This window comes from Rhinopithecus bieti, unplaced genomic scaffold (genome assembly GCF_001698545.2).
Source record: "Rhinopithecus bieti isolate Rb0 unplaced genomic scaffold, ASM169854v2 scaffold_49762, whole genome shotgun sequence".
NCBI lineage: Eukaryota > Metazoa > Chordata > Mammalia > Primates > Cercopithecidae > Rhinopithecus > Rhinopithecus bieti.
In genome coordinates, this window is record NW_016819845.1 from 976,875 (window position 1) to 1,002,443 (window position 25,569).

A 25,569-nucleotide genomic window follows, 5' to 3' on the forward strand; every position below is an offset into this window, starting at 1 on the left:
TTAGACCCTGCATGTGTGGCGGGGACACATGTCACCCCACAGCTCTCTTTGCGTGACCTCCCGACCACTCATTCCTGCCTAACCCTAGTATTCCTTCCTTAGCCTCAAGGTCCCAGTGCCACCCTCTCCCCACGACCCCTTTAGTCAGGCATGCGACCGCCACACGTCCCACTTTGTGTGATAGACCACTCGCATCTCTCTCTCCTCCCTCAGTTGCCTTTTCAGAGGTCACCTCCCCCGTAGAGCCTTTGTGCGGGGATGAGGAGGAGTGTCTTGGATCGAGAACAGGTCCCTGTAACCCACTGAGCGCCCCTTCATTCCGTCTCTCTCCGCCCTTTGTAGAGGGTCACCATGAAGTTCAATCCCTTCGTGACGTCAGACCGCAGCAAAAACCGGAAACGTCACTTCAATGCCCCCTCACACGTGCGCAGGAAGATCATGTCATCCCCGCTCTCCAAGGAGCTGCGGCAGAAGTACAGTGTCCGCTCCATGCCCATCCGCAAGGACGACGAGGTCCAGGTACGTCTCCCTCCGGCTCTAGTGGCGATCGGACACCTTTGCCTGAGAACGTCATGGAGCAGTCACAGACTCACATGCCTCAGGACTCTGGCAAGTAGTGTGACACTTCAGATGTGTTAGGCCAGAGATAGGGTTCAGAGCCACCGGAGAGTGCCTGCGTTGCTTTAGAGCATTTAACTATTTAATAGTTATAGTAAAATTTAATAAAACAGTATGTCAGCCAAGCAAAAACCTGCTTTTTTGTTTGTTTTGTAGACATAGGGTCTTGCTATGTTGCCCAGGCTGGTCTCGGAACTCCTGACCTCAAGTGATCCTCCCACCTCAGCCTCCCAAAGCACTGGGATTACAGATGTGAGCCACCGTGCCCCGCCAAAAATGCTTTTGATTTAAACTTCTGGCTGCTAGTTTGCCAAGTGTTGTTGCACAAGGTGGCTTGTTGAAGCAGACTTTGTAGGGGAAAGTGTTGCAGTGAGAGTAGTGTTCTAGTGTATTTGGGTGTAGTGGGATTGATGGACAGGAATTTGTGGGAGCTGGCCATGTGATAGCATTGGATTTGGCAGGAGAAATGGTCAAGATGCAGCGAGTCACTCTTTCATAATTTCTAAAAGAGTGGCCCATGTGAGAACGTGCAAGCCTTCTGTTCTCTGTGATTGGAGCTTAGAATGCATGAAGGGGGAAGGGAGTTGGCCATGAGTGAAATAAACAGGGGCTGGATTCATTCCTCAAAGGAATATTTATGGAGGACTTACCAGACATTGTTCTAGAACAAGATTGACAAGGCCGGTGTTCTCCTGGAGGTCATGTTTTAGAGCAGGGTTTCCTAGCCTCAGCGCTATTGATATCTTGGACTGGATAATTGTTGTCGGGGGGTGAGGGGGCTCTCCTGTGCGTTGTAGAATGTTTAGCAGCATCCCTGGCCTCTCCCCACTAGATGCCAGTGGCATTCCCTCCCTTCACAGTTGTGACAAGCAAAAATATTTCCAGATATTGCCAAATGCTCCCTGGGGGACAAAATCAACTCTTCCCTCACTCAGTTAAGAACTATTGTCTTAGAATGAAATGACATAAGGTGATGAGACCTGGTGTATCATCTGAGACACTGGGACTCTTTGAAGGTTTGGGGATATGTTAAGGAGGAAAAAATGTGGAGTTAAGCTGGGAGTGTGACAGGAAGAGTGGAAAGTAGTTCAGAGGTATGATCAGCAGTTTCAACCCCCTCTGCCCTGGATCCTTCCCATCAGACATGTTCTAGAATGGGGGAATTGCAAATACTTATAGGGGATAGTAAGGATAGCTCTCACTTCCCTTATTTAGGGAAGTGAGCTGAAAAGAAAATGGCAAACTGGAAAGCTCAAGCCTCACATATCGGATATAATCATCTACCTTGAGCCCGTGGGTGCCTGGGGGAAATGCAGGCCCATTGTTAAATTCTTGGATTTTCAAAGAGAGCTGGAAAATTTGGATTCACTTCCCTAGCCCCACATTTCCTTCCAGCTATTACTCTGTTCTCTATTCATAACCAACCTCCTCAAGAGAGCTGTTTCCACTTCCTCATCTCCCATTCACTCTTGGATACTCTTCAGTCTATTCCCTGTGCCCACTGCATTATAGAACCTACTTTGGCATAGATCACCAATAACATCTTCGTGACTGAATCCAATGGACACATCTAGCATCTCTTTCTGCTCTGTGTTCTCTGTGTAGGTAAAGAATAGGTAATAATCCATTCTTAGAGCTTTAAGTGTGTGCTCTGTGCTAACAACTCCCTCTTTTATATCCTAGTCCAGACCACTTTAGACAACCTATACATCTGACTACCTACAACACAGACCTAAAGATCTGACTACCTACAGAACATCTCTATTTAGGTAGCCCATTGACATTTCAAGCTTCTTATCCAAGAGTACTCTTGATCCTAACACCCTCTGCCTCCAGAATCCAACTCTTCTCCCATCTTCCACATCTCTAGTAAGTGCCATTTGTATCTCCCCAGTTGCATATGCCCCTAAACCTTTGTTATCTTTAACAATGCTCCTTAACCCCCTCTTGTAATCCACCATCAAGGCTTGTTGATTCTACCTCCAAAGTAAGTCTTGAACCTATTTCCAGTCCAGTTCAAGGCAGCATTGCAGCTCCCTCTCTTACCTTTGTCCATTTTCCACAGAGTGGTATTATTTGCAAATCAGGTCCTATTTAAAACCTTTGACAGGCTGGGCATGATGGCTTATGCCTGTAATCCTAGCAGTTTGGGAGGCCGAGGCAGGTAGATCATCTGAGCTCAGGAGTTTGAGACTAGCCTGGGAAACATGGTGAAACTCCATCTCTACTAAAAATACAAAAAAATTAGCCGGGCGTGGTGGTGCACACCTGTAATCCCAGCTACTTGGGAGGCTGAGGCATGAGAATCGCCTGAACCTGGGAGGCAGAGGTTGCAGTGAACCAAGATTGTGCCATTGCACTCCAGCCTGGGTGAGAGTGAGACTCTGTCTCAAAAAGAAAAAAAAAAATGGCCAGGCACAGTGGCTCACGCCTGTAATCCCAGCACTTTGGGAGGCCGAGGCGAGCGGATCATGATGTCAGGAGATTGAGACCATCCTGGCTAACACGGTAAAACCCGTCTCTACTAAAAATATAAAAAATTAGCTGAGCGTGGTGGCGGGCGCCTGTAGTCCCAACTACCTGGGAGACTGAGGCAGGAGAATGGCATGAACTCGGGAGGCGGAGCTTGCAGTGAGCTGAGATTGCGCCACTGCATTCCAGCCTGGGTGACAAGCAAGACTCCATCTCAAAAAAAAAAAAAAAAAAAAAAAAACTTTGGCAGTTTTATATCTGCCAAAACTGACCTGTGCATTTTACTGTATGTAAATGATGCCTCAGTTAAAAATAAAACGATTTCAAATTGTGTTTGTTGCTGTGAAGAAAATATAAAGGATGCTACCATATTAATTAAAGGACCTGAAAAGCCTTCTCTGAGGAACTAATAAATTTAAGAGAAGACCTGAAAAGTGAGGAGTTAGCCAGGTGCTTACCAGTCGTGCCTGATGTGCTTATAAAATCTAAAATCATGGCCAGGCGCAGTGGCTCACACCTATAATCCCAACACTTTGGGAGGTTGAGGTGGGTGAATCATCTGAGGTCAGGAGTTCAAGACCAGCCTGGCCAACATGGTGAAACCCCGTGTCTACTAGAAGTACAAAAATTAACCAGGTGTGGTGGCACACGCCTGTAATCCCAACTACTCAGGAGGCTGAGGCAGGGGAATCGCTTTAACCTAGGAGGTGGAGGTTGCAGAGAACCAAGATTATGCCACTGCACTCCAGCCTGGGCAACAGAGTGAGACTCCGTCTCAAAAAGAAATCCTGGCTCCACACCTACACATTTACCTGTAGTTCCACCCCTCCTTATTTTCTTTCCCTCCTGTTACAATAAAAGAAATATCCCAGGCCTGGTGCAGTGGCTCACGCCTGTAATCTCAGCACTTTGAGAGGCCTAGACGGGTGGATCACTTGAGGCCAGGAGTTCGAGACCAGCCTGGCCAACATAGCGAAATTCTGTCTGTACTAAAAATACAAAAATTAGCTGGACATGATGGCACATGCCTGTAATCCCAGCTACAAGGGAGGCTGAGGCAATGAGATATCACTTGAACCCAGAAGGCGGGGGTTGCAGTGAGCCAAGATCACACCGCTGTACTCCAGCATGAGTAACACAGCAAGTCTCTGTCTCAAAAACACAAAAAAAGAAATATCCCTATTTCTGCCTAAGCCTAATTCATCTGCCGCTGGGTGCTGCTCCATTCTTCTCTTGGAGCTTTTTTGGTCCCTTTTTTCTCTGTAGTTTCTTTTACCCTCTTGCTCCATACTTGTTCCTTCCCATCAGCATTTAAACACAATCATGTTTTCCCTTTTTTAAAAATAAAAAAAGTTCCCTGGCCGGGCGCGGTGGCTCAAGCCTGTAATCCCAGCACTTTGGGAGGCCGAGACGGGCGGATCACAAGGTCAGGAGATCGAGACCATCCTGGCTAACACGGTGAAAACCCATCTCTACTAAAAAATACAAAAAACTAGCCGGGCGAGGTGGCCGGCACCTGTAGTCCCAGCTACTCGGGAGGCTGAGGCAGGAGAATGGCATAAACCCGGGAGGCGGAGCTTGCAGTGAGCTGAGATCCGGCCACTGCACTCCAGCCCGGGCGACAGAGCGAGACTCCGTCTCAAAAAAAAAAAAAAGTTCCCTTAGCTTTCCATCCCCCTCAAACATCTATCCCCTTCTCGTCTTCAGAGCCAAGCTCCTTTGGACTGTCTTTTCTCACCTTCACCTTCTCACCTGGTACACTCATCACCTTACTGTAAATGGCTTCCATCCCACCGCTCACTGAAGGTGTTCCAGCCACAGCCACTGGTGATGACCTTGTTGTCAGATCTGTTAAATACCTTACCCTCTCTGTACTTGATGGTCCCGCAGAATTTGGCATTCTTCTCTTGGCTGCTCTAACACCACACTTGCATGGTTTCCCATTCTCTCTGGCCACATTAATTTCTCACAAGCTCTTCCAGAATGCTGGCTTTTCTCACATGTGTATATTCTGCCCTTTTCTCATACCATCAGCTCCTTGAGCAAAATGAAGCTTCTAATTGCCTCTCTGTGGATGACTCCCACGTCTCTATCGCTGGCCCAGTTGGCATTCCAGCTGTGTCTGAATTATCTATTAGAATGTCCCCAGATGCCTCAAATTTAGCATGTTCCAAACTAAACTATTTCCTCCTAAAATATGGGGCTTCCCCTATGTTCCCTGCATCTGGCAAAGGCATTTCCATCTACCTAGTTGTCCAAGCCAGACTCTCAGTATCATCCTTCCCTCTTCATCCTCACCTCTCCAGTCCAGTCGATCAGCCCTGCCTCTGTGCGTGGTGTTTAATAAGCTCTTGCAGCTGGGCATGGTGGCTCACACCTGTAATCCCAGCACTTTGGGAGGCCGAGGCAGGCGGATCACTTGAGGTCAGGAGTTCAAGACCAGCCTGGCCAATATGGTGAAACCCCATCTCTACTAAAAATACAAAAGTTAGCCGGGACTGCTGGCATGTGCCTATAATCCCAGCTACTTGGGAGGCTGAGGTGGGAGAATCACTTGAACCTGGGAGTTGGAGGTTGCAGTGAGCCAAGCTCATGCCATTGCAGTCCAGCCTGGGGGACAGAGCGAGACTCTGTCTCAAAAAAACATAAAATAAAATAAGCTCTTGCTTCCAAGGAAACCCTAATCTAGTTGGTTTTTTAATAGAGTAGATTTTTAGTACAGTAAAACAGTCCGTGAGATTTTAATTTTTTTCTGACTTTAAAATATTTGTATAAATGTAGAAATCTTGAAATTTAGAAGAATATAAATCTAAAAAACAGTCATCTGTAATCCTACTTCCTGCCTAATGGCAGCTGTTACCAATATTTATATATATTTTATCCCACTGTGTCATGCGATATATATGAAATGTGTGTGTATATATACATATATGTATGTGTGTATATACATATATGTGTGTATATACATATATGTGCACATATGTAATATATTATATATATACACATACACACATACAGGTTGAGTATCTCAAATTCAGAATATTCCAAAATCTGAAACTTTGAGTGTCAATGTGATGGTCAAAGGAAGTAGTCTTTGGAGCTTTTGGGATTTCAGATTTTCAGATTTGTGGTGCTTAGTGAGTAATGCAGATATTCCAAAATCCCAAAAACCCTAAATCCAAAACACTTCTGGTCTCAAGCATTTTGAATAAGGGATACTTGACGTATATATACATATAGTTCAGAGTGTATTCTATATGTAGTTTTGTATTCTCCTTTTTTCTCTAAAGCTCATATCGCACATTTCTGTGGGATTCAGGTAAAAAAATCTCCACCCAGCCATAACACAACATAGATTTATACCAGACAAGTAGCTAATTTTTGGCTGCCAGGATTAAGCTGCTTTTGTGCAAAGTTATATGTTTAGCCCATGTGTTCCTGATGGTTAGCTTCCTCATTATGATCATGCATTACAAATGGAGGGGGATTCTCTTTTGTATTTTCTCTTAGGTAGTTCGAGGACACTACAAAGGTCAGCAAATTGGCAAGGTAGTCCAGATGTACAGAAAGAAATATGTCATCTACATCGAGCGGGTGCAGCGTGAGAAGGCCAACGGCACAACCGTCCATGTGGGCATTCACCCAAGCAAGGTATGATCAAGGACTGAGTGGCAATAGCAGCCATGGAGTGTGTCAATACTGTTAAAAGTTATTGGTGTTCGGTACTCCCTGCACAGGTGGCTGAGGCAGGCCACGTGGACTTGATTGATTCAGTAGCTTTGTGATATCATCAAGGATCCAGATTTTTCTTCTCTTTTCTATTTTGCCTTTCTTGGTGATGGTGTCCTTTTTTTTTTTTTTTTTCTGAGACGGACTCTCACTCTGTCACCAGGCTGGAATGCAGTGGCACGATCTCGGCTCACTGCAACCTCTGCCTCCTGGGTTCAAGTGATTCTCCTGCCTCAGCCTCCCGAGTAGCTGGGACTACAGGCACCCAACATCACGCCCAGCTAATTTTTATGTTTTTAGCAGAGACGGGGTTTCACCATGTTAGCCAGCATAGTCTCGATCTCTTGATCTCGTGATCCACCTGCCTTGGCCTCCCAAAGTGCTGGGATTACAGGCGTGAGCCACTGCACCCGGCTGATGGCTGTCTAAGCTGGTTGCAAGAGGCTTCCAAGTGTTCCAGGCATCACTTCCTCCAACGTATAATATTTAGAGGGATAAGAGAGAATATATCTTCCTGTAGCCCTTATGCCTACCTAGTGGAACTGCTACTTCTCCTTTGTGTTCCTATTTTATATTGTGTTATAGGATCTGTTTTCCTTCCAGAGTTTCAGTTCCTTAAAAGTTGAATGACTGGCTGGGTGCAGTGGCTCTTTCCTGTAATCCCAGCACTTTGGGAGGCCAAGGCGGGCGGATCACGAGGTCAGGAGACCATCCTAACATGGTGAAACCCCGTCTCTACTAAAAATACAAAAAAATTAGCAGGGCATGGTGGCGGGCGCCTGTAGTCCCAGCTACTCAGGAGGCTGAGTCAGGAAAATAGCGCAAACCCAGGAGGCGGAGCTTGCAGTGAGCCGAGATCACGCCACTGCACTCCAGCCTGGGCGACACAGCAAGACTCTGTCTCAAAAAAAAAAAAAAAAAAGGCTGAATGGCTGAGGTCTGTCTTATGATGTCTATGTTGCTCAATAGCTGGTGGCGATGTGGCAATAAAGATCTGTTTTCTCACTCCCAACAGGTGGTTATCACCAGGCTAAAACTGGACAAGGATCGGAAAAAAATTCTTGAACACAAAGCCAAGTCTCGACAAGTCGGAAAAGAGAAAGGCAAATATAAGGAAGAACTTATTGAGAAAATGCAGGAATAAATAGAACCTGTTGTGCAACCACAGTTTAACCGGAGATTTTGAGGCTAGTGTATGTTTCTTTCGAACTTTTCAGAATCTCTCTGGAATATTTCATTTCCTGTTTTGCTACCTGTGGCTCTATAAATCTACTTTTGCAATTTCAATTAATAATTTTATGATTAAAATGGGAAATGCTTCCTAATTCCAAATAGTATTTGCATTGTTTTATAAATAAATTCCACTTACTGGCCAGGCGCAGTGGCTCACAACTGTAATCCCAGCACTTTGGGAGGCCGAGGCGGGTGGATCGCAAGGTCAGGAGACCGAGACCATCCTGACCATTTATTATTCATAAATAAATAAATAAATAAATAAAATAAATTCCACTTACTATCAATTCCCCTTTGCCAGTCTTTTCCTATTTAATGTGTGGAATAGCAAAATCGCAGGGATAGAGTGAAATGGCCCTCCTCTTGCCTGGACCCTTGTGCCGATAGAGTAGAAAGGGCAGGGCTCTAGTCCTGAAAAAAAAAATATATAGATATAGAATAGATATAGAATAGATATAGATATAGAATACATATATATTCTATATAGAAATATATACATATAAAACAATATATATATGTATTTATCTATATAGAAATACAGATGATTGATTGATAGATGGATGGATGGATAGATAGATAGATAGATAGATAGATAGATAGATAGATAGATAGACACAGGTCTCATCATCTTGCCCAGGCTGGTCTTGAACTCCTAGGCTCAAATGATCCTCCTGGGTGCCTCTCAAAGTGTTGGGATTACAGGCATGAGCCACCATGCTCTGGTCCTTGATGGAGGGATTTGCACCACTCAGTAGCAGTCATAATGTGCACTGGCGCACTCAGGGCACCACTGTCACATCGCAGGCCTGACAGATTGCTCTCTGGCCTCCTGACTTGTGCTTCCCCAGCTTTCTCTCCAAGTGCCAACTAAACCAAATCATGTAGCAGCTCCCTGACCAGGCTCATCTTCCCAAAGTTTTGACTTTGCAGTTGCCATTTTCATGTGACTGAAATGCCCCTTTTCCTCTGGAACTAACTTAAGAAACTGGCAGCCTACAGGAAAGATTTAACTGAGATACTGTTTTTCCCTATATTTTATAATTTTAAAAAATTTCCAACATTTAAAATGTGGGAGACTCCACAGAGAATCACCTGCTTCACCTGGCTGCACGGGGCTCTCCCTGTTTTGCAGTATAAAGTGCAGCCGAGGGCTTAGCGGTTCCCTATCCCACCTGTGTTGTTTCCATACGCTTCTTGCCTGGCCTCCACTGGCCTCTGCATTAGACTCTTGATCTAACTTTCATTCTTCAAAATTTAGTTCCTTTGGCCAGGCACAGTGACTCATGCCTGTAATCTCAGAACTTTTGGACACTTGTGGGAGGATGGCTCGAGCCCAGGAGTTTAAGACCAGCCTGGTTAACTACTGAGACCCCACCGCTACAAAAAAATAATAATAACAGTAGTAATAATAAATAATTTTTTAATTAGAAAAAAAGATTTGGTTCCTTTGAGAGGTATGTAGTGAATAAAGATTTTTTAAAAATTTATCTCCAGGGCCACATTCAAAATCCTGTCCCTGTGGGAAAAAAAAATTTTTTTTTGCAGCCAGTAGTGCTGCTTAGTGAGAAAAGCATTATCACCAGCTGTCGAGGTCTAATCCCAGCTCTGCCACTGAGCAGTCATCAGCCTTTGAGCAAGTTACTCATCTCTGGACTTGCAAACAGATGATAATACCTGCTCTGCCTTCCTATCTCATCAAAAATGCAAAGATAAAATGGCAAAAAACAGAGTCTCCCTCTTGCTTAGGCTGGAGTGTGGTGGCACTATCTCGGCTCACTGCAACCTCTACCTGCTGGGTTCAAGTGAACCTCCTGCCTCAGCCTCTCAAGTAGCTGGGATTACAGGCGTCTGCCACCACGGGGTTTCGCCATGTTGGTTAGGTTGGTCTCGAACTCCTGACCTCAAGTGATCTGCCCACCTCAGCCTCCCAAAGTGCTGCGATTATAGGCATGAACCACTGCACCTGTCCTAAAAAAAATTTAAGAGAGGGTCTTGCTCTGTCACCCAGGTTGGAGTGCAGTGGTGTGATCTCAGCTCACTGCAGCTTTGACAGCCAGGCTCAAGTGATCCTCCCACCTCAGCCTCCCAAGTAGCTGGGACTACAGGCATGTGCCACCACACCCAGCTAATATTTAAAATTTTTTGTAGAGATGAGAGTCTCAGTATGTTACCCAGGCTAGTAAAATTCCTGGCCTCAAGTGATTCTCCTTCCTTGGCCTCCCAAAGTGCTGGAATTAGACATGAGCCACCATGACTAGCCTAAAAAATAATAATGTATTGATTAAAATGTATCCAACAGCCTTTTATGACTTTCTAGTAGTGGCTTATCTGACACACTAGAGTTTCTTAATAAATGTTAATTGAATCAGTGTTGTTTCCCATTTTGACTGATGAAGAAAATGAACTTAGGTTAACTGTCCAAATCGTAGCATAAGAAATGAAGCCAAGATTTGAACCTGAGCCTGACTGCATCAAAGGCCATTCACTTCCCACATTAGCCACTTATCTTTAGTCTTCCTTCCTTCACTCTGTCAGCCTTTCACTGGAGTCTGATAAGAGACTGGACATTTATGTGGAACAGACAAGAACCTATGTGTTTGCAGCCAGTAGCGCTACTTAGTGAGAAAAGCATTATCACCAGCCATCGAGGTCTAATCCTAGCTCTGCCACTGGGCAGTCATCAGCCATTGAGCAAATTACTCATCTCTGGACTTCCAAATGGATGATGATACCTGCTCTGCCTTCCTATCGCATCGAAAATGCAAAGATAAAATGGCAAGATCAGATGGGCCGTTTTTGAGTACTCCTTGAAAGCTGTGAGTATACAAATGTTAATTTCACTATCACTGTTCAGTTTACTTATATGTACAATTCTGACATTCACTCTGCACTCAAAGAGGCAATTATTTTTCACAAAAGAAAACAGTGAGTTTGGTGGGGCGCAGTGGCTCACACCTGTAATCCCAGCACTTTGGGAGGCCAAGGCGGGCAGATCACTTGAGGTCAGGAGATCAAGACCATCCTGGCTAACACAGTGAAACCCCATCTCTATTAAAAATACAAAAAAATTAGCCAGGCACGGTGGTGGGCACCTATAGTAGTCCCAGCTACTCGGGAGGCTGAGGCAGGAGAATCATGTGAACCCAGGAGGCGGAGCTTGCAGTGAGTCAAGATCACACCACTGCACTCCAGCCTGGGTGACAGAGCACAACTCCGTCTCAAAAAAAAAAAAAAAAAATGAGTGACTTCAAAAGCCACAAAACTCAAGATGTGTTCTCTGACTTGGCATTGATACATTGAACTCACTGACACAAGGTAGACAGATACTGTCCTGTCCCTGGAGTCAGACAGATTTGGGTTCAAATCCTGCTCTTGTCCCTGGGAGGTCATTTTTCCGATTTTCTGTTTTCTATTTATGTAAAAGCTGCCAGGCACGGTGGCTCACACTTGTAATCCCAGCACTTTGGGAGCCCAAGGTGGGAGGATCGCTGGAGCCCAGGAGTTTTGAGACCAGCTTGTGTAGCATAGTGAGACCCCATATCGCCAAAAAAATTTAAAAACTAGCCGGGTGTGGTGGCCCATGCCTATAGTCCCAGCTACCCAGGAGGCTGAGGTGGGGAGGATTCTTTGAGTCTGGAAGGTCAAGATTGCAGTAAGCCATGATGACACCATTGCACTCCAGCCTGGGCAACAGAGCGGAACCCTGCCTCAAAAATTAATAAAACAGAGTAGGTGCCCATCATACAGCAGCTGTATAATCATTAACATGCTGAGCTATGTATCTAATGAATATGAGTAGGTTAACTAGTAAATTCTGAAATTTGTATTTTCTAATTTGATTCTTGTCTTTGTTCTCAACCAATACATATTTTAGGACTCCAAGAGTTGTATGAAAGTCAGATTTCATACTAAACTCACAGCTCCTTACCCTATAGTCTGATACCTGGTCTGAGCTCCAGGCTCCAGCCATTACTTTCATTAGTAAATGTAAGTTATGATATCGTCTAGGAATCAGACTTGGCTTGTTTGCAGCAACTTATTCCAACAAAAATGACCAATAAGAGCTTTGAGAGCTGTAATCCCCCTGTAGGTATCCAAATCATACCACACTGCTTATACTGAGCCAGGTTTATAATAGTAATGCGTGATCAAGAGCAGGAACTAGGCCTTAAGTTGGGTTCTAATCTTAGCTCTGTCAGTTCCTAGCTGTGTGACCTTGGGCAAACAGCTTAACCCCTCTGGACCTCAGGTTTGTCATTTATAAAATAGAGATAAAATTAGTACTTCATAGAGTTGTCAGACTTATTACTTGAGATAACTGTGCGTAAAGCACAGAGTGCTCAGGAAGTTGTAACTATTGTCTCTTAAAGGAGATTGGCAATGGAGTTCTTTCACAGGAACAGAAGGAAAAGTTTTTCTCTAGGGAGATGAGACAAATACTGATTCTTGAAAAAAGGGAAGAGTTTAAGGGCAACAGTGATGTGTTTGGGCTGCTGCAGGAAATGAGGATTGGAGAATGCCAGATGGGTGGGCCTGCCTAACAAAGTTCAGGCCATGAGGTATTAGCTTGTTTTCTGGAATGAATGAATTATACAGTTTTCTACTGACCTTTTCATCACATTTGCAGATGTCCATTCCCTTGAGTGGTTCCCTTCTGCTATGCTGGGAAGATGCCAAACTTTTAAACTTCAGATAACTGCTTTTGAATGTCTGCTTTCACATTGCATAGGCATGAGATGTTCGGCCACATAATTTTTTTTTCTTTTTTTTTTTTCACACAAGGTTTCGCTGTGTCGCCTAGGCTGGAGTGCAGTGGTGTGGTTTCAGCTCACTGCAACCTCCGCCTCCCAGGCTCAAGCGATCTTCCCACCTCAGCCTCCCAAGTAACTGGGACTACAGGCACATGCCACTACTCCCAACTAATTTTTGTGGTTTTTGTAGATATGAGTTTTCTTTTTTTTTTTTTTTTGAGACGGAGTCTCGCTCTGTCGCCCAGGCTGGAGTGCAGTGGCCGGATCTCAGCTCACTGCAAGCTCCGCCTCCTGGGTTTATGCCATTCTTCTGCCTCAGCCTCCCAAGTAGCTGGGACTACAGGCGCCCGCTACCTCGCCCAGCTAGTTTTTTTGTATTTTTTTAGTAGAGACGGGGTTTCACCGTGTTAGCCAGGCTGGTCTCGATCTCCTGACCTCGTGATCCGCCCATCTTGGCCTCCCAAAGTGCTGGGATTACAGGCTTGAGCCACCGCGCCCGGCCGTAGAGATGAGTTTTCGCCATGTTACCCAGGATGGTCTTGAACTCCTGGGCTCAAGCAATCTGCTTGCCTCAGCCTCCCACAGTGCTCGGATTATAGGCATGAACCACCGCACCCAGCAGCCACAGAACTTTTGATGTGAGTTGGATGGGCAAGTAATTGAATCTTTCAGGAACCAGACAGAACCCTACTAACCAAGAGTCCACCATTCTCTGATGCTGCAGACTTTGAGCAGTTCCTATCTGATAGTTTACCTAGAGGCTTGTTCATTGTCCTTTTAAACTGGTATTTTCTTAATTAGGTAAGTAGTGCTTATATATGGTACAAAATTAAAAGGTAAAGCAAAAAAGTAGATGGTAAAAAGTATGTTTCTTTGTCACCTTGAGTCTCAGTCACTCAGTTCGCTCCAGAGGCACTGTTTCCAGTTTCTTTTGTATCCTTCCAAAAACAGTGTTTATTATATTCATATACAATTGAATGTTTATTGAAAGTTTGATCCATGAGAAAGTCCTCATGAGAAAAGCAGGTCATCCAAATTTAACAGCAATATAAGGTTGATTTATTGTCTGAACACCATAATTACAAAAACTTGCAGAGTTATGAAAATGTTATTTGCCCATCAGAAATAACTAAATTGCCGGGTGTGGTGGCTCACGCCTGTAATCCCAGCACTTTTGGAGGCCGAGGCAAGTGGATCACGAGGTCAGATCGAGACCATCCTGGCTAACATGGTGAAACCCCGTCTCTATTAAAAAAAAAATACAAAAAATTAGTTGGGCATGGTGGCTGGTGCCTGTAGTCCCAGCTGTTCAGGAGGCTGAGGCAGGAGAATGGTGTGAACCCGGGAGGCAGAGCTTGCAGTGAGCTGAGATCACGCCACTACACTCCAGTCTGGGCCACAGCACGAGACTCCGTCTCAAAAAAAAAAAAAAAAAAAAGAAAAGAAAAAGAAATAACTAAATCAGCCACGTTCCAGCCTATTCTTAGCAGGAGGGTGGCTAGTGCTAGAACAGGCTTTTAAAGGTCTCATCTTATGCAGCAGATGATGTCTGAATCTTGTGAAGTTGTCTGTAATTTAGGATTCTTTGTATGCCGACTTATTTCTTGAAATAGGAGAGCCAGCATGGCTTAGTGGAAAGAACAGGAGTTTTGAAGCCATGTTCAGATCCGAGCTCTGTCACTGAAAACAGCTATGCTTTGGCTAAGTTACAAATCTAAGCCTTTTTGGGCTGGGCGCAGTGGCTCATGCCTGCACTTTGGGAGACTGAAGCAGGTGAATCACCTGATGTCATGAGTTCGAGACAAGCCTGGCCAACATGGTGAAACCACGTCTCTACTAAAAATATAAAATTAGCCGGGTGTGGTGGCGGCCACCTGTAGTCCCAGCTACTCAGAAGGCTGAGATAGGAGAATTGCTTGAACCCAGGAGGCGGAGGCTGCAGTGAGCCAAGATCGCCACCACTGCACTCCAGCCTGGGCGAGACAGAGCAAGACTCTGTCTCAAAAAAAAAAAAAGAACAAAAAAACAAATTATAAGCCTTTTTAAAATATGTACAATAGATTTAAAAATACCTATATTCAGTGTCATGAGCATTAAATGAGACAGATAATTCAAAGCACCTAGTCCAATGTCTGGCAGGTGGCAATCACTCCAGCAGTGGTGGCAGCAGTAGTATTGGTGGCCCTACGTAGTGTACATTCCATATACACTACCTGGCAAAGGAGTAATAAATCCTCCTAGGGTTTTCAGCTGCCCCAGTAACTTCCAGGCTTCCAGAGTAGCTTGGAAAGGGGCTCTATGACAGCACATCTTCATGACTCTGCATGCCTGTTTTTACCTACAGGACTGCGTTTAGGAAGGAAGGGCTCCTCGGCTCAGTGCACAATAGTGTTTCAGTCAATTCTTTTTTTTTTTTTTTTTTTTTTTTTTTGAGACGGAGTCTCACTCTGTCGCCCGGGTTGGAGTGCAGTGGCCGGATCTCAGCTCACTGCAAGCTCCGCCTCCTGGGTTCACGCCATTCTCCTGCCTCAGCCTCCCAAGTAGCTGGGACTACAGGCGCCCGCCACCTCGCCCGGCTAGTTTTTTTTTTTTTGTATTTTTTAGTAGAGACGGGGTTTCACAGTGTTAGCCAGGATGGTCTCGATCTTCTGACCTTGTGATCCACCCGTCTCGGCCTCCCAAAGTGCTGGGATTACAGGCTTGAGCCACCGCGCCCGGCCTCAGTCAATTCTTGTTTACTTGATGCTGCTGGGGGGCCTCTGAGGCTTTTCCTTTAGTGGTGCTTCTCAAACTTTTTGGCCTCAAGACCTGTTTACACATTTAAAAACTATGGAGGACCTGAGGGACTTAACATTTATATAAGTTATAGCTACTGATATTTGCCATGTTAGAAATTAAAACATCAAATTTTAACATATTAATTTTTTTATTATTATTGAGACAAGGTCTCACTCTTCACTCAAGCTGTAGTGCAATGGTGCAATTATAGCTCACTGTAACCTTGAACTTGTGGGTTCAAGCAATCCTCCCTCCTCAGCCTCCTAAGTAGCTAGGACTATAGGAGATAGCACCATGTCAAAATTGTTTTTTGTAGAGATGGGGGTCTCACTGTTTTGCCCAGGCTGCTCTGGAACTCCTGGCCTCAAGTGATCCTCCTGCTTTAGCCTCCCAAAGCGCTGGGATTATAAGCGTGAGTCACTGCATCTGGCCAACATATTTATTTTAAATTCATATAAAAAGAGCAACAAGAAACCCATAACATGTTACCATAATATTTATATGAGAAATAGCTGTTTTTTCCAAAACTAACAAAAAATGGAAGAGTAACATTGTGTTACATTTTGGGAAAATTCCTTGATCTCTGGCTTAATAGAAGACAAATGCATTCTCATAATACTACTGCATTCAATCTGATGTGATGTTGTTTTAGATTAATTACAGGAAGAAAATTCAGCCTTACAGAGATTCACAGTTAGAAAAGACCTGCTGGGGTGGCCGGGTGTGGTGGCTCATGCCTGTAATCCCAGCACTTTGGGAGGCCAAGGCAAGTGGATCACAAGGTTAGGAGTTTGTGACCAGCCTGGCCAAGATGGTAAAACCCCGTCTCCACTGAAAATGCAAAAATTAGCTGGGTGCAGTGGCAGGCACCTGTAATCCCAGCTATGCAGGAGGCTGAGGCAGGAGAATTGCTTGAACCTGGGAGATAGAGGTTGCAGTGAGCCGAGATCATGCCACTGCGCTCTAGCCTGGGCGACAGAGTAAGATTCCATCTCAAAAGAAGAAAGAAAGAAAAGAAAGGAAAGAAAGGAAGAACCTGCTGGGGGAGTCTCAGGGATTCCCCAGGGTCCTTGGACCACACCACCCAGAGTTCGATTTGTTTCCTGAAGACTTTAGCACCTTGAGGGCAGAGACTATTTCTTCATTTGGTGGGTCACGAATGGGGACAGTTTTCATTCAATGTGTGATAAAATGCTTTTGACAGATTGACTGATAGAGGGAGCTATAGGCCAATACTAGCCCAAATATATTAAACTGAGATACTAACTTTTCTCATTTCACAGATGAAACCAACAGATTTAGACAGAATTGGTGTCTAAAGAGTTACGTCCCTAGTCGGGTGCAGTGGCTCACACCTGTAATCCCAGCACTTTGGGAGGCCAAGACAGGTGGATCACCTGAAGTCAGGAGTTCGAGACCATCCTGGCCAACATGGCAAAACCCCATCTCTACCAAAAATACAAAAAAAAAAAAATTAGCTGGGCATGTGGCACGTGCCTGTAATCCCAGTTACTCAGAAGGCTGAGGCAGAAGAATCACTTGAACTCAGGAGGCGGAGGTTGCAGTGAGCCGAGATTGCGCCACGGCACTCCAGCCTGGGCAACAAGAGCGAAACTCCATCTCAAAAAAAAAAAAAAAAAAAAAAAAAAAAAAAAAGAGTTACATCCTTGCACTTCCAGACATTGCTTCTCAAAGAGGCTGCCTAGAAGATAAAGCAAAGGTTAGACACAAAAATGGATCAATTTAAGACAAAAGTTTGCATTTGTTTAAGAAATGGGAAAGAATTCACAATAACCAAAAAGTGCAAGCAACCCCAATGTCCATCGATGGATGAATGGATAAACAAAATGTGCTATATACACACATGGAATGTTATTCAGCCTTAAAAAGGAAGGGGACAGGCCGGGCGCGGTGGCTCACGTCTGTAATCCCTGCACTCTGGGAGGCTGAGACGGACGGATCACGAGGTCAGGAGATTGAGACCATCCTGGCTAACACAGTGAAACCCCATCTCTACTAAAAAATACAGAAAATTAGCCAGGAGTGGTGGCGGATGCCTGTAGTCCCAGCTACTCGGGAGGCTGAGGCGGGAGAATGGGGTGAACCTGGGAGGCAGAGCTTGAAGTGAGCCAAGATCCTGCCACTGCATTCCAGCCTGGGCACACGCCACTGGACTCCAGCCTGGGCAACAGAGCGAGACTGTGTCTCAAAAAAAAAAAGACATTCTGATACTTGCACAACATGGATGAGTCTTAAGGATATTATGTTAAGTGAATAAGTCAGCCACAAAAGGACAAATGCTATATAATTCCTCTTGAAGGAACCTAGAGTAGTCAAACTCATAGAGACAGAAAGTAGAATGGTGTTTGCCATGGGCTAGGAGAGGGAATATGGGAGGTGGTTGTTTTGTTTGTTTGTTTTTTGAGACAGAGTCTTGCTTTGTCACCAGGCTGGAGTGCAGTGGCGTGATCACAGCTCACTGCAGCCTTTACCTCCTGGGCTCAAGCAATCCTCCCACCTCAGCCTCCGCAGTAGCTGGGACTACAGGCATGCACCATCATGCCCAGCTAGTTTTTGGTTTAAATTTTTTGTAGAGATGGGGATCTCACCACTGCACCTGGCCAGAGGTGGTTGTTTAAGGGATATGAAAAAGTTCTGGGCTGGGCACAGTGGCTCACGCCTGTAATCTCAGCACTTTGGAAGGCCTAGGTGGGCAGATGACTTGAGCTGAAGAGATTGAGACCATCTGAGGCAACATGGCTAAACCCCATCTCTACAAAAAATACAAAAAATTAGCAGGGCGTGGTGGTGCATACCTATAGTCCCAACTACTGGGAGGCTGAAGTGGGAGGATCACCTGAGCCCAGAAAGTCAAGGCAGCGAGCCGTGATCATGCCACTGCACTCCAGCCTGGGTAATGGGGTGAGAGCCTGTCTCAAAAAAAAAAAAAAAAAATGAAAAAGGAAGAAAGAAAGAAAAGAAAAAAGTTCTGGAGATTGGTTACATAACAATGTGAATATACTTAATGTACACTTTAAAAAGGTTAAGGGCTGGGTGTGGTGGCTCACACCCCGTCTCCACTAAAAAAACAAAACTTAGCTGGGTGTGGTGGCGCACGCCTGTAGTCCCAGCTACTTGGGAGGCTGAGGCAGGAGAATCATTTGAACCCGGAAAGTGGAGGTTGCAGTGAGCCAAGACCACACCACTGCACTGCAACCTGGATGACAGCGAGACTCTATCTCTAAATAAATAAATAAAATAAAATAAAATAAAATAAAATAAAAAGGTTAGGATAGTAACTTATATGTTACCCATATTTTCCATTATTAAAAGGAAAGGGCCTGAATGCGGCAGCTCATACCTGTAATCCTAGCACTTTGGGAGGCCAAGGCAGGAGGGTCCCTTGAGGCAGGAGTTTGAGACCAGCCTGGGCAACATTGTGAAACCTCATCTCTATACACACACACACACACACACAATTAGGCCGGCATAGTGGCATGCACCTGTAGTCCTAGCTACTCTGGAGGCTGAGGTGGGAAGATCCCTTGAGCCCAGGAGTTCAAGGCTGTAGTAAGCTATGAATGTAACACTACACTCCAGCCTGGGTGACAGAGCACGACTGTCTCAAAAAAAAGAAAGAAACGGGCTGTGCGTGGTGGCTCACTCCTATTATCCCAGCACTTTGGGAGGCCGAGGCGAGTGGATCACTTGAGGTCAGGACTTTGAGACCAGCCTGGCCAACATGGTGAAACCCCGTCTCTACTAAAAATACAAAAACAAAAAACAAAACAAAAAAAACAGCTGGGTGTGGTGGAGGGTGTCGGTAATCCCAGCTACTCAGGAGGCTGAGGCAGTAGAATCGCTTGAACCTGGGAGGTGGAGGTTGCAGTGAGCCAACGTTGTGCTACTGCACTCCAGCCTGGGCAACATAGCGAGATTCCATCCAAAAAAAAAAAAAAGAGAGAGAGAGAGAGAGGAAGAGAGGGAGGGAGGGAGGGAGAAATGAGCTGAAGTTCAAGTTAAAGTTCAAGTAGAAAGTAGAAATTAACTTCTTTCTCTAGTTTTGTTCTGACTGACCTCACCCTTCTTAGCTACTCAATTCAATTGCACAATTATTTACTGAGCACATTCTATGTATAAAGTCCTCCCAGAAACAAAGATCAGTGAAACAGTGCCTGTTCTCAAGGAGTTGGCCCTCTAGTAGAGCGTTGGTCAAGATACATATACAACAAGGCCAAAGAGAAGCGCTAGCAGGATGAAATAGCTCTTGGAGAAGGTGGTGCTTGGACTAGAACTTAAGGACCATAGGATTTCTGCTGGGGCTAAGTTTTGGGGAAGCATTATGAGCACAAAGGAGACAAACTAGTTTCCTACATTGCTGATCAGGTTAGAGGCTTAGAATCATGTCCGAAAAGTTGGTGCAGATGTTGAAGATTATTGGTCCAGTTTCCCATTTAATAACAGGAATCCATTCTACTTGATGAAAGAAATCAGGAGGTAATGCAATTTGGCTACTGCAAGGAAACCATGGTCCCCGGTAAAGCACATTGCATTTATAGACCTGCTTTCTATCTTGCTTTCACCTGTAAGCTTTATCATCAAGCTCCTCAACCTCTCTGAGAACTGGCTTCCTTGTCTATTCCAAACTTGGTGCATACTATAACTAACATATGTGAAAATTCTCAGCAAGCGTTATAAGCCCTGTGTATCAGCTCAGCACGGTGGCTTATGCCAGTAATTCCAGCACTTTGGGAGGCTGAGGTGGAGGATCCCTTCAGGCCAGGAGTTTAAGACCTGCCGGGGCAACATAGCGAGGCTCTCTCGCTACAAAAAATTTTTAAAATTAGCCAGGTGTGGTGGTGCACACCTGTAGTCCCAGCTCCTCAGGAGGCTGAGACAGAAGGATGGCTTGAGCCCAGGAGTTCCAGTCTGCAGTGAGCTATGGAGCACCACTGCACTTCAGCCTGGGTGACAGAGCAGGGCCCTGTCTCAAAAAAAACAAAAGCAAACAAAACTGTTTTTACTTTTTTGTTTTGTTGTTTTGAGGCAGAGTCATGCTCTGTTGCCCAGGCTGGAGTGCAGTGGTGCAATCTCAGCTCACTATAACCTCTGCCTCCCAGGGGTTCAAGCGATTCTCGTTCCTCAGCCTCCTGAGTGGCTGGGACTACAGGTGCATACCTGGCCAATTTTTGTATTTTTAGTAGAGATGGGATTTCACCATGTTGCCCAGGCTGGTCTCGAACTACTGACCTCAGGTGATCTGCCCACCTCATCCTCCTAAAGTGCTGGCATTACAGGTGTGAGCCACCATGCCTGACCTGTTTTTCTTCTTACTATTCTGGCTAATTTCTACTTGTCTTTCAAGGCTCAGCAAGGACTAGTTGGGTGGAAAGCCTTGCAGGGTCGTCCACTTACTTTCACACTGCATTGAATGGCCTGTTTGCAAGGCCATCTGCTCCCCAGAATGTGAACTCCCTCAGGGGTGCCTGATTGACTTCTGTAACTCCAGAACCTGGCACAGTGCACAAGATAAACAGTGGTCACTAGTTAAAAGCTCTGGCCTTGAAAATCAGATCATCAGGGGTTGAATCCTGGCCTTGCCACTTACTATGTGACTTTGGGCAAGATCCTTCGTCTCCTCCCTGGGCCTCAGTTTCTTTAACTGCAAAGTGGGGATAATAATTACAATTACCTCATAGGCTGAAGTAAGGAGTTCAACACGGGCTCATGCACTTTTTTTTTTCTTTTGAGACGGAGTCTTGTTCTGTCACCCAGGCTGGAGTGCAGTGGCAGGATCTCGGCTCACTGCAACCTCCACCTCCCGAGGGTTCAAGCGATTCTCCTGCCTCGGCCTCCTGAGTAGCTGGGACCACAGGCGCGCACCACCACACCAGGCTAATTTTTGTATTTTAGTAGACAGGGTTACACCATGTTGGCCAGGCTGGTCTCGAACTCCTGACCTCAAGTGATCCACCTGCCTCAGCCTCCCAAAGTGCTGGGATTACAAGCGTGAGCCCCTCCCCCGCGCCTTAGGTTCATGAACTTAAAGATCATGATCCAGTGCCAGGCACACGGGAATTCAGAATAGTAATAGAGAACTATTGTTAAGTTCTCTGTTGCATAAGTAGACGAGGCTGTAAATAACTGCACTCTGTCTAAAAGGGCCAAGTTCTCATCAGAACACTTTGCTGAGCCCGTGGTGACCGAACCCCTGGCTCTGGGGTGAGCGACATGCCTCTAAGGACCTGCAACCAGGAGACAGCCAGGTGAAGGCGGGGCTCTGCCTCTGGGCTCCTCGAGGGGCGGAGGCCGGCGCGCGGGTCACGTGGGGGCGCGGGAGGCGGGGCTTGCACACGCTGGTCACGTGGTCAGCTATTGACACTTCCTGGTGGGATCCGAGTGAGGCGGCGGGTAGGGGCTGTCGCTCAGGCGGTGACCATGGCGTATCAAGGCCTCACGGTGCCTCTTATTGTGATGAGCGTGTTCTGGGGCTTCGTCGGCTTCTTGGTGCCTTGGTTCATCCCTAAGGGTCCTAACCGGGGGTAAGTGCGCGAGGCCCGCCTTGGGAGGAACGCGCGGTGAGGAGCGAGCAGGCCGGGGCGGGGACAGGCACGACCCCCACACGGGTCACAGAATGTTGCATGGGCGCCCCCCGCGCTGCAGAGTCAGGCCCTCGCCCCGGCGGAACTCCTTGTGTTCCTTTTCGCAGCAGCTTCAGTGTCCTCCGGCCTGAGCGAGTGGAGGGTGACCTTTGGTGGACCCTCCTTGGAAACGAGTTTCAGGGGAATTTTTTTCTCATCATAGTCCTGTGTGGGGAGGTGCAGTCGGAAATGAGCAGGCCGAATCTGGGAGACACTGGGGTTTGTCCCTAGTCGACTCTCCTCCTTTAGCCCTGCCTTCCACCCACATGAGGCCTCGTTTCCCTGAACTTAAGGATCAAATAAATAAAACAGAAATTGCCCTCTCTGCCTCCCATCCTGTCGCGGTTACGTACAGAACAAGCTCGTTGGACGACATTGAGCCAGGCCTTGCATCTAGTGGGCTCCAGGAGGCGGTTGGGGCCTGATCTAAAGCGAGATTGATTACCAAAGAGCAGGAGGTATTGTTGAGAAAGCTCTGCGTCATACCTTTTGGAGGGCGCTCCGGCTCTTGTATGTGAGTGTAAGAAATCCTTAGAATGATTGGCTAGGAAAAAACATTTTTTTTTTCAGACTTCTTTGTTGGAGAGAGCTTTGTCTATTTTGGAATTAAACTTTTTAACTGTGGTATAAAATGAGCCTTAATCTTCAAAGGAACCTTGGAACGCCCTCTTTCTGGTTCCTGTTTTGCTTTTAGTCATTTTCTCTCAGTTCAAGATGATGAGAGGTGAAACTTCGACTGAAGTCAGTTTGTCAGAAACACCATCTCTTGCTTTATTCCTTCAACTTAATTGGTGGCTTCATAGTGCCTGGTTTTCACAGTACCTTGTATGCACAGGAGGCACCCAGTAAATACCTGTTGAGTGGATAGTTCTATTGTCTTTATTAAAAGAAAAAGATTTTTGGCCGGGCGCGGTGGCTCATGCCTGTAGTCCCAGCACTTTGGGAGATCGAGGCGTGCGGATCACCAGGTCAGGAGATCGAGACCAGTCTGGCTAAGATGGTGAAACCCCGTCTCTACTAAAAGTACAAAAAATCAGCCGGGCGTGGTGGCGGGCGCCTGTAGTCCCAGCTACTTGGGAGGCTGAGGAAAGAGAATGGCATGAACCCGGGAGGCGGAGCTTGTGGTGAGCCGAGATCGCTGCACTGCACTCCAGCCTGGGTGACAGAGCAAGACTCCGTCTCAAAAAAAAAAAAAAAAAGATTTTTATTACTTCCCTAATATTTTGTGACCTGAACCCCTTTTGCTCCCTGGAATGCATTTGCTTTATTAGTTTAAACTTATATTTTTTTAAAAAAAAGAAACATGGTAGGTGAATTTTTATCGTTTAAGTACCAAGTTCCTCCTCCCTGGTAACACCAGCTATATGGGGTCATCTCCCCTACCCATAGAGGTTGATGAACAGAGTCAGAATTCTGGCATTATTAAAGCAATTGTATTAACCTAATTTAATTAGACTTGTTTTTCCTACTGGAGTTAGAGAACAATAAAGTGCTGCTTTGATGGCAGTGACAATTCCTTTCTTAAAGACCATTCTCTCCCCTTCCTTTGGATGTCATTGCCATTATCCAGGGTAATGAAACCCATCCTATTTCCACTCAGTTTCTAGCTCTAGTGAGTGTCATGATTCAGGTATTTGACCAGCTAGTGATATGTAGACATGTGTCACTTAACAAAAGGGATACATTGTTGGCCAGGATGGTCTGGATCTCTTGACCTCGTGATCCACCCATCTCAACCTCCCAAAATGCTGGGATTACAGGTGTGAGCCACCATGCCCGGCTGGAAGATATGTTTTTTAAACAAAAAGAGGAGCAGAAGAAACTGGAGGAGCCGAAAGTGAAGGCCATGGGGAAGGGGCCCCGGTCATAGGTGGAATTAAGAAATCTGGCAACAAATAAGCTGTTCCATGTGCCTGAGGCGATCGATGGTGACCCTTGATTCCATTTGTATTTAAACATCTGGATTCCCAGCTATAACTTTTTTTTTTTTTTTGAGGCAGACACTCACTCTGTTGTCCAGGCTGGAGTGCAGTGGCACGATCTTGGCTCACTGCAACCTCCGCCTGCCGGATTCAAGCAATTCTCCTGCCTCAGCCTCCTGAGTAGCTGGGATTACAGGTGCCCATCACCATGCCTGGCTAATTTTTGTATTTTTGGTAGAGAAGGGGTTTCACCGTGTTGGCCAGGCTGGTCTCAAACTCCTGACCTCAGGTGATCCACCCGCCTCAGCCTCCCAAAGTGCTGGGACTACAGGTATGAGCTGCCACACCCAGCCCCCTGCCATAACATCTTTGCCACCTATACTTAGAATGAAGTGTTGTCTTGGAGCCTGTTGTACATTGTACATGTAAGAGTAAACTTTTGAAAACAAAACACACAGACACATTGTACAGCTGTATAATTTTTTTTTTTAAGAGACCCAGAGTCTCACTTTGTCACCCAGGCTGGAGTGCAGAGCCTCCATCATAGCTCACTGCAGCCTTAAACTCCAAGGCTCAAGGGATCCGTCCACCTCAGCCTCCCCACTAGCTGCTAGTACAGGCATGCACCACTACACCCAGCTAATTTGTTGCTGTTTTGAGACAGGGTCTCTCTTTGTTGCCCAGGCTGGTCTCCAACTCTTGGCCTCAAGCAGTCCTCCCACCTTGGCTTCCCAAAGTGCTAGGGTTACAGGCATAAGCCACCTCACCTGATCTATTTTCTTTCTTTATATCCTATCTTATAAGTTTTTTTCCATTTAAATTTTTTTTAACTTTTTAAACTTTTTTGTTAAAAACAAAAACACAAACACATTATTCTAGGCCTACATAGGCTCAGGATCATCAAGATGTCACTAGGTGATAAGAATGTTTCAGCTCCATTGTCATCTTATGGGACCACCTGTCTTTATGCATTCATTGATTGAAAGGTCAGTTGCCAAGTGCCTGTATTATCTGGGTCCAGTTCACAGCCTCTGCTGCAGTCCTTGCTTTTCCTGCTCTTGGCTGGATTGAGCAGGTCTTGAAACAGTGTCCTCCCCCCAAGAAGAGTTGCTGTAATACATTTTGAGAAACACTGTACCTAGGCAGATGATCCCTGTGACCTTGAACAATTTAGTTAACTTTTCCATGTTCCCATTTCCTCATTTTAAAATGGAAATATGCTTTTCTGTAGGGATTTTTTTAAAAAGGAAATATTAGTGCACAATTTAGTTAACTTTTCCATGTTCCCATTTCCTCATTTTAAAATGGAAATATGCTTTTCTGTGGGTAATTTTTAAGAAAGGAAATATTAATGCTGAATTAGTACTAGTTCCCCTTTACCTCTTGAAAATACTGCAAATCAAATTTTTCAGGATACATAAAGGA

General features: G+C 45.6%; 3 protein-coding genes across 5 annotated transcripts in view; 2 read left to right on the forward strand and 1 right to left on the reverse strand.

Annotated features, from left to right (window-relative positions):
* LOC108519998 (60S ribosomal protein L26-like 1) overlaps positions 1–318 on the reverse strand; it is a 4,049-nt gene extending 3,731 nt beyond the window's left edge. The window contains exon 1 of the mRNA XM_017859271.1: positions 304–318. Within this exon, the coding sequence (XP_017714760.1) occupies positions 304–318 (15 nt within the window). The remainder of the gene's footprint in view (positions 1–303) is intronic.
* On the forward strand, positions 14–16,931 carry LOC108520008 (60S ribosomal protein L26-like 1). Of its 2 annotated transcripts, XR_001882802.1 has the most exons (5): positions 14–519; positions 6,601–6,741; positions 7,835–8,012; positions 10,588–10,868; positions 16,865–16,931. XR_001882802.1 is itself a non-coding variant. In XM_017859278.1 (3 exons), exons 1-3 carry the CDS (start codon positions 352–354, stop codon positions 7,961–7,963), a joined length of 438 nt encoding a protein of 145 aa, XP_017714767.1. In that variant the 5' UTR covers positions 14–351; the 3' UTR covers positions 7,964–8,189. The 2 variants fall into 2 exon arrangements, 1 of the variants encoding a protein (XP_017714767.1); XM_017859278.1 differs by lacking the exons at positions 10,588–10,868; positions 16,865–16,931 and having other exon boundaries at positions 7,835–8,189.
* Positions 16,932–21,921: 4,990 nt separating this feature from the next.
* The window catches only part of ATP6V0E1 (ATPase H+ transporting V0 subunit e1), a 49,664-nt gene continuing 46,016 nt past the window's right edge, over positions 21,922–25,569 (forward strand). Inside the window, exon 1 of one of the 2 annotated variants that reach the window (XM_017859279.1) lies at positions 21,922–22,123. In XM_017859279.1, the coding sequence (XP_017714768.1) occupies positions 22,020–22,123 (104 nt within the window). In that variant the 5' untranslated portion in view covers positions 21,922–22,019. The remainder of the gene's footprint in view (positions 22,124–25,569) is intronic. The other variant, XM_017859280.1, reaches the window with a different exon arrangement.

What these genes read in the sequence shown, in the direction of transcription:
- LOC108520008 (XM_017859278.1), top strand. Translation starts at nt 352, where the DNA reads ATGAAGTTCAATCCCTTCGTGACGTCAGACCGCAGCAAAAACCGGAAA. An exon ending in GCAAGGACGACGAGGTCCAG is followed by an intron (nt 520 to 6,600) that starts GTACGTCTCCCT and finishes ATTTTCTCTTAG; the next exon opens with GTAGTTCGAGGACACTACAA. An exon ending in TGGGCATTCACCCAAGCAAG is followed by an intron (nt 6,742 to 7,834) that starts GTATGATCAAGG and finishes CACTCCCAACAG; the next exon opens with GTGGTTATCACCAGGCTAAA.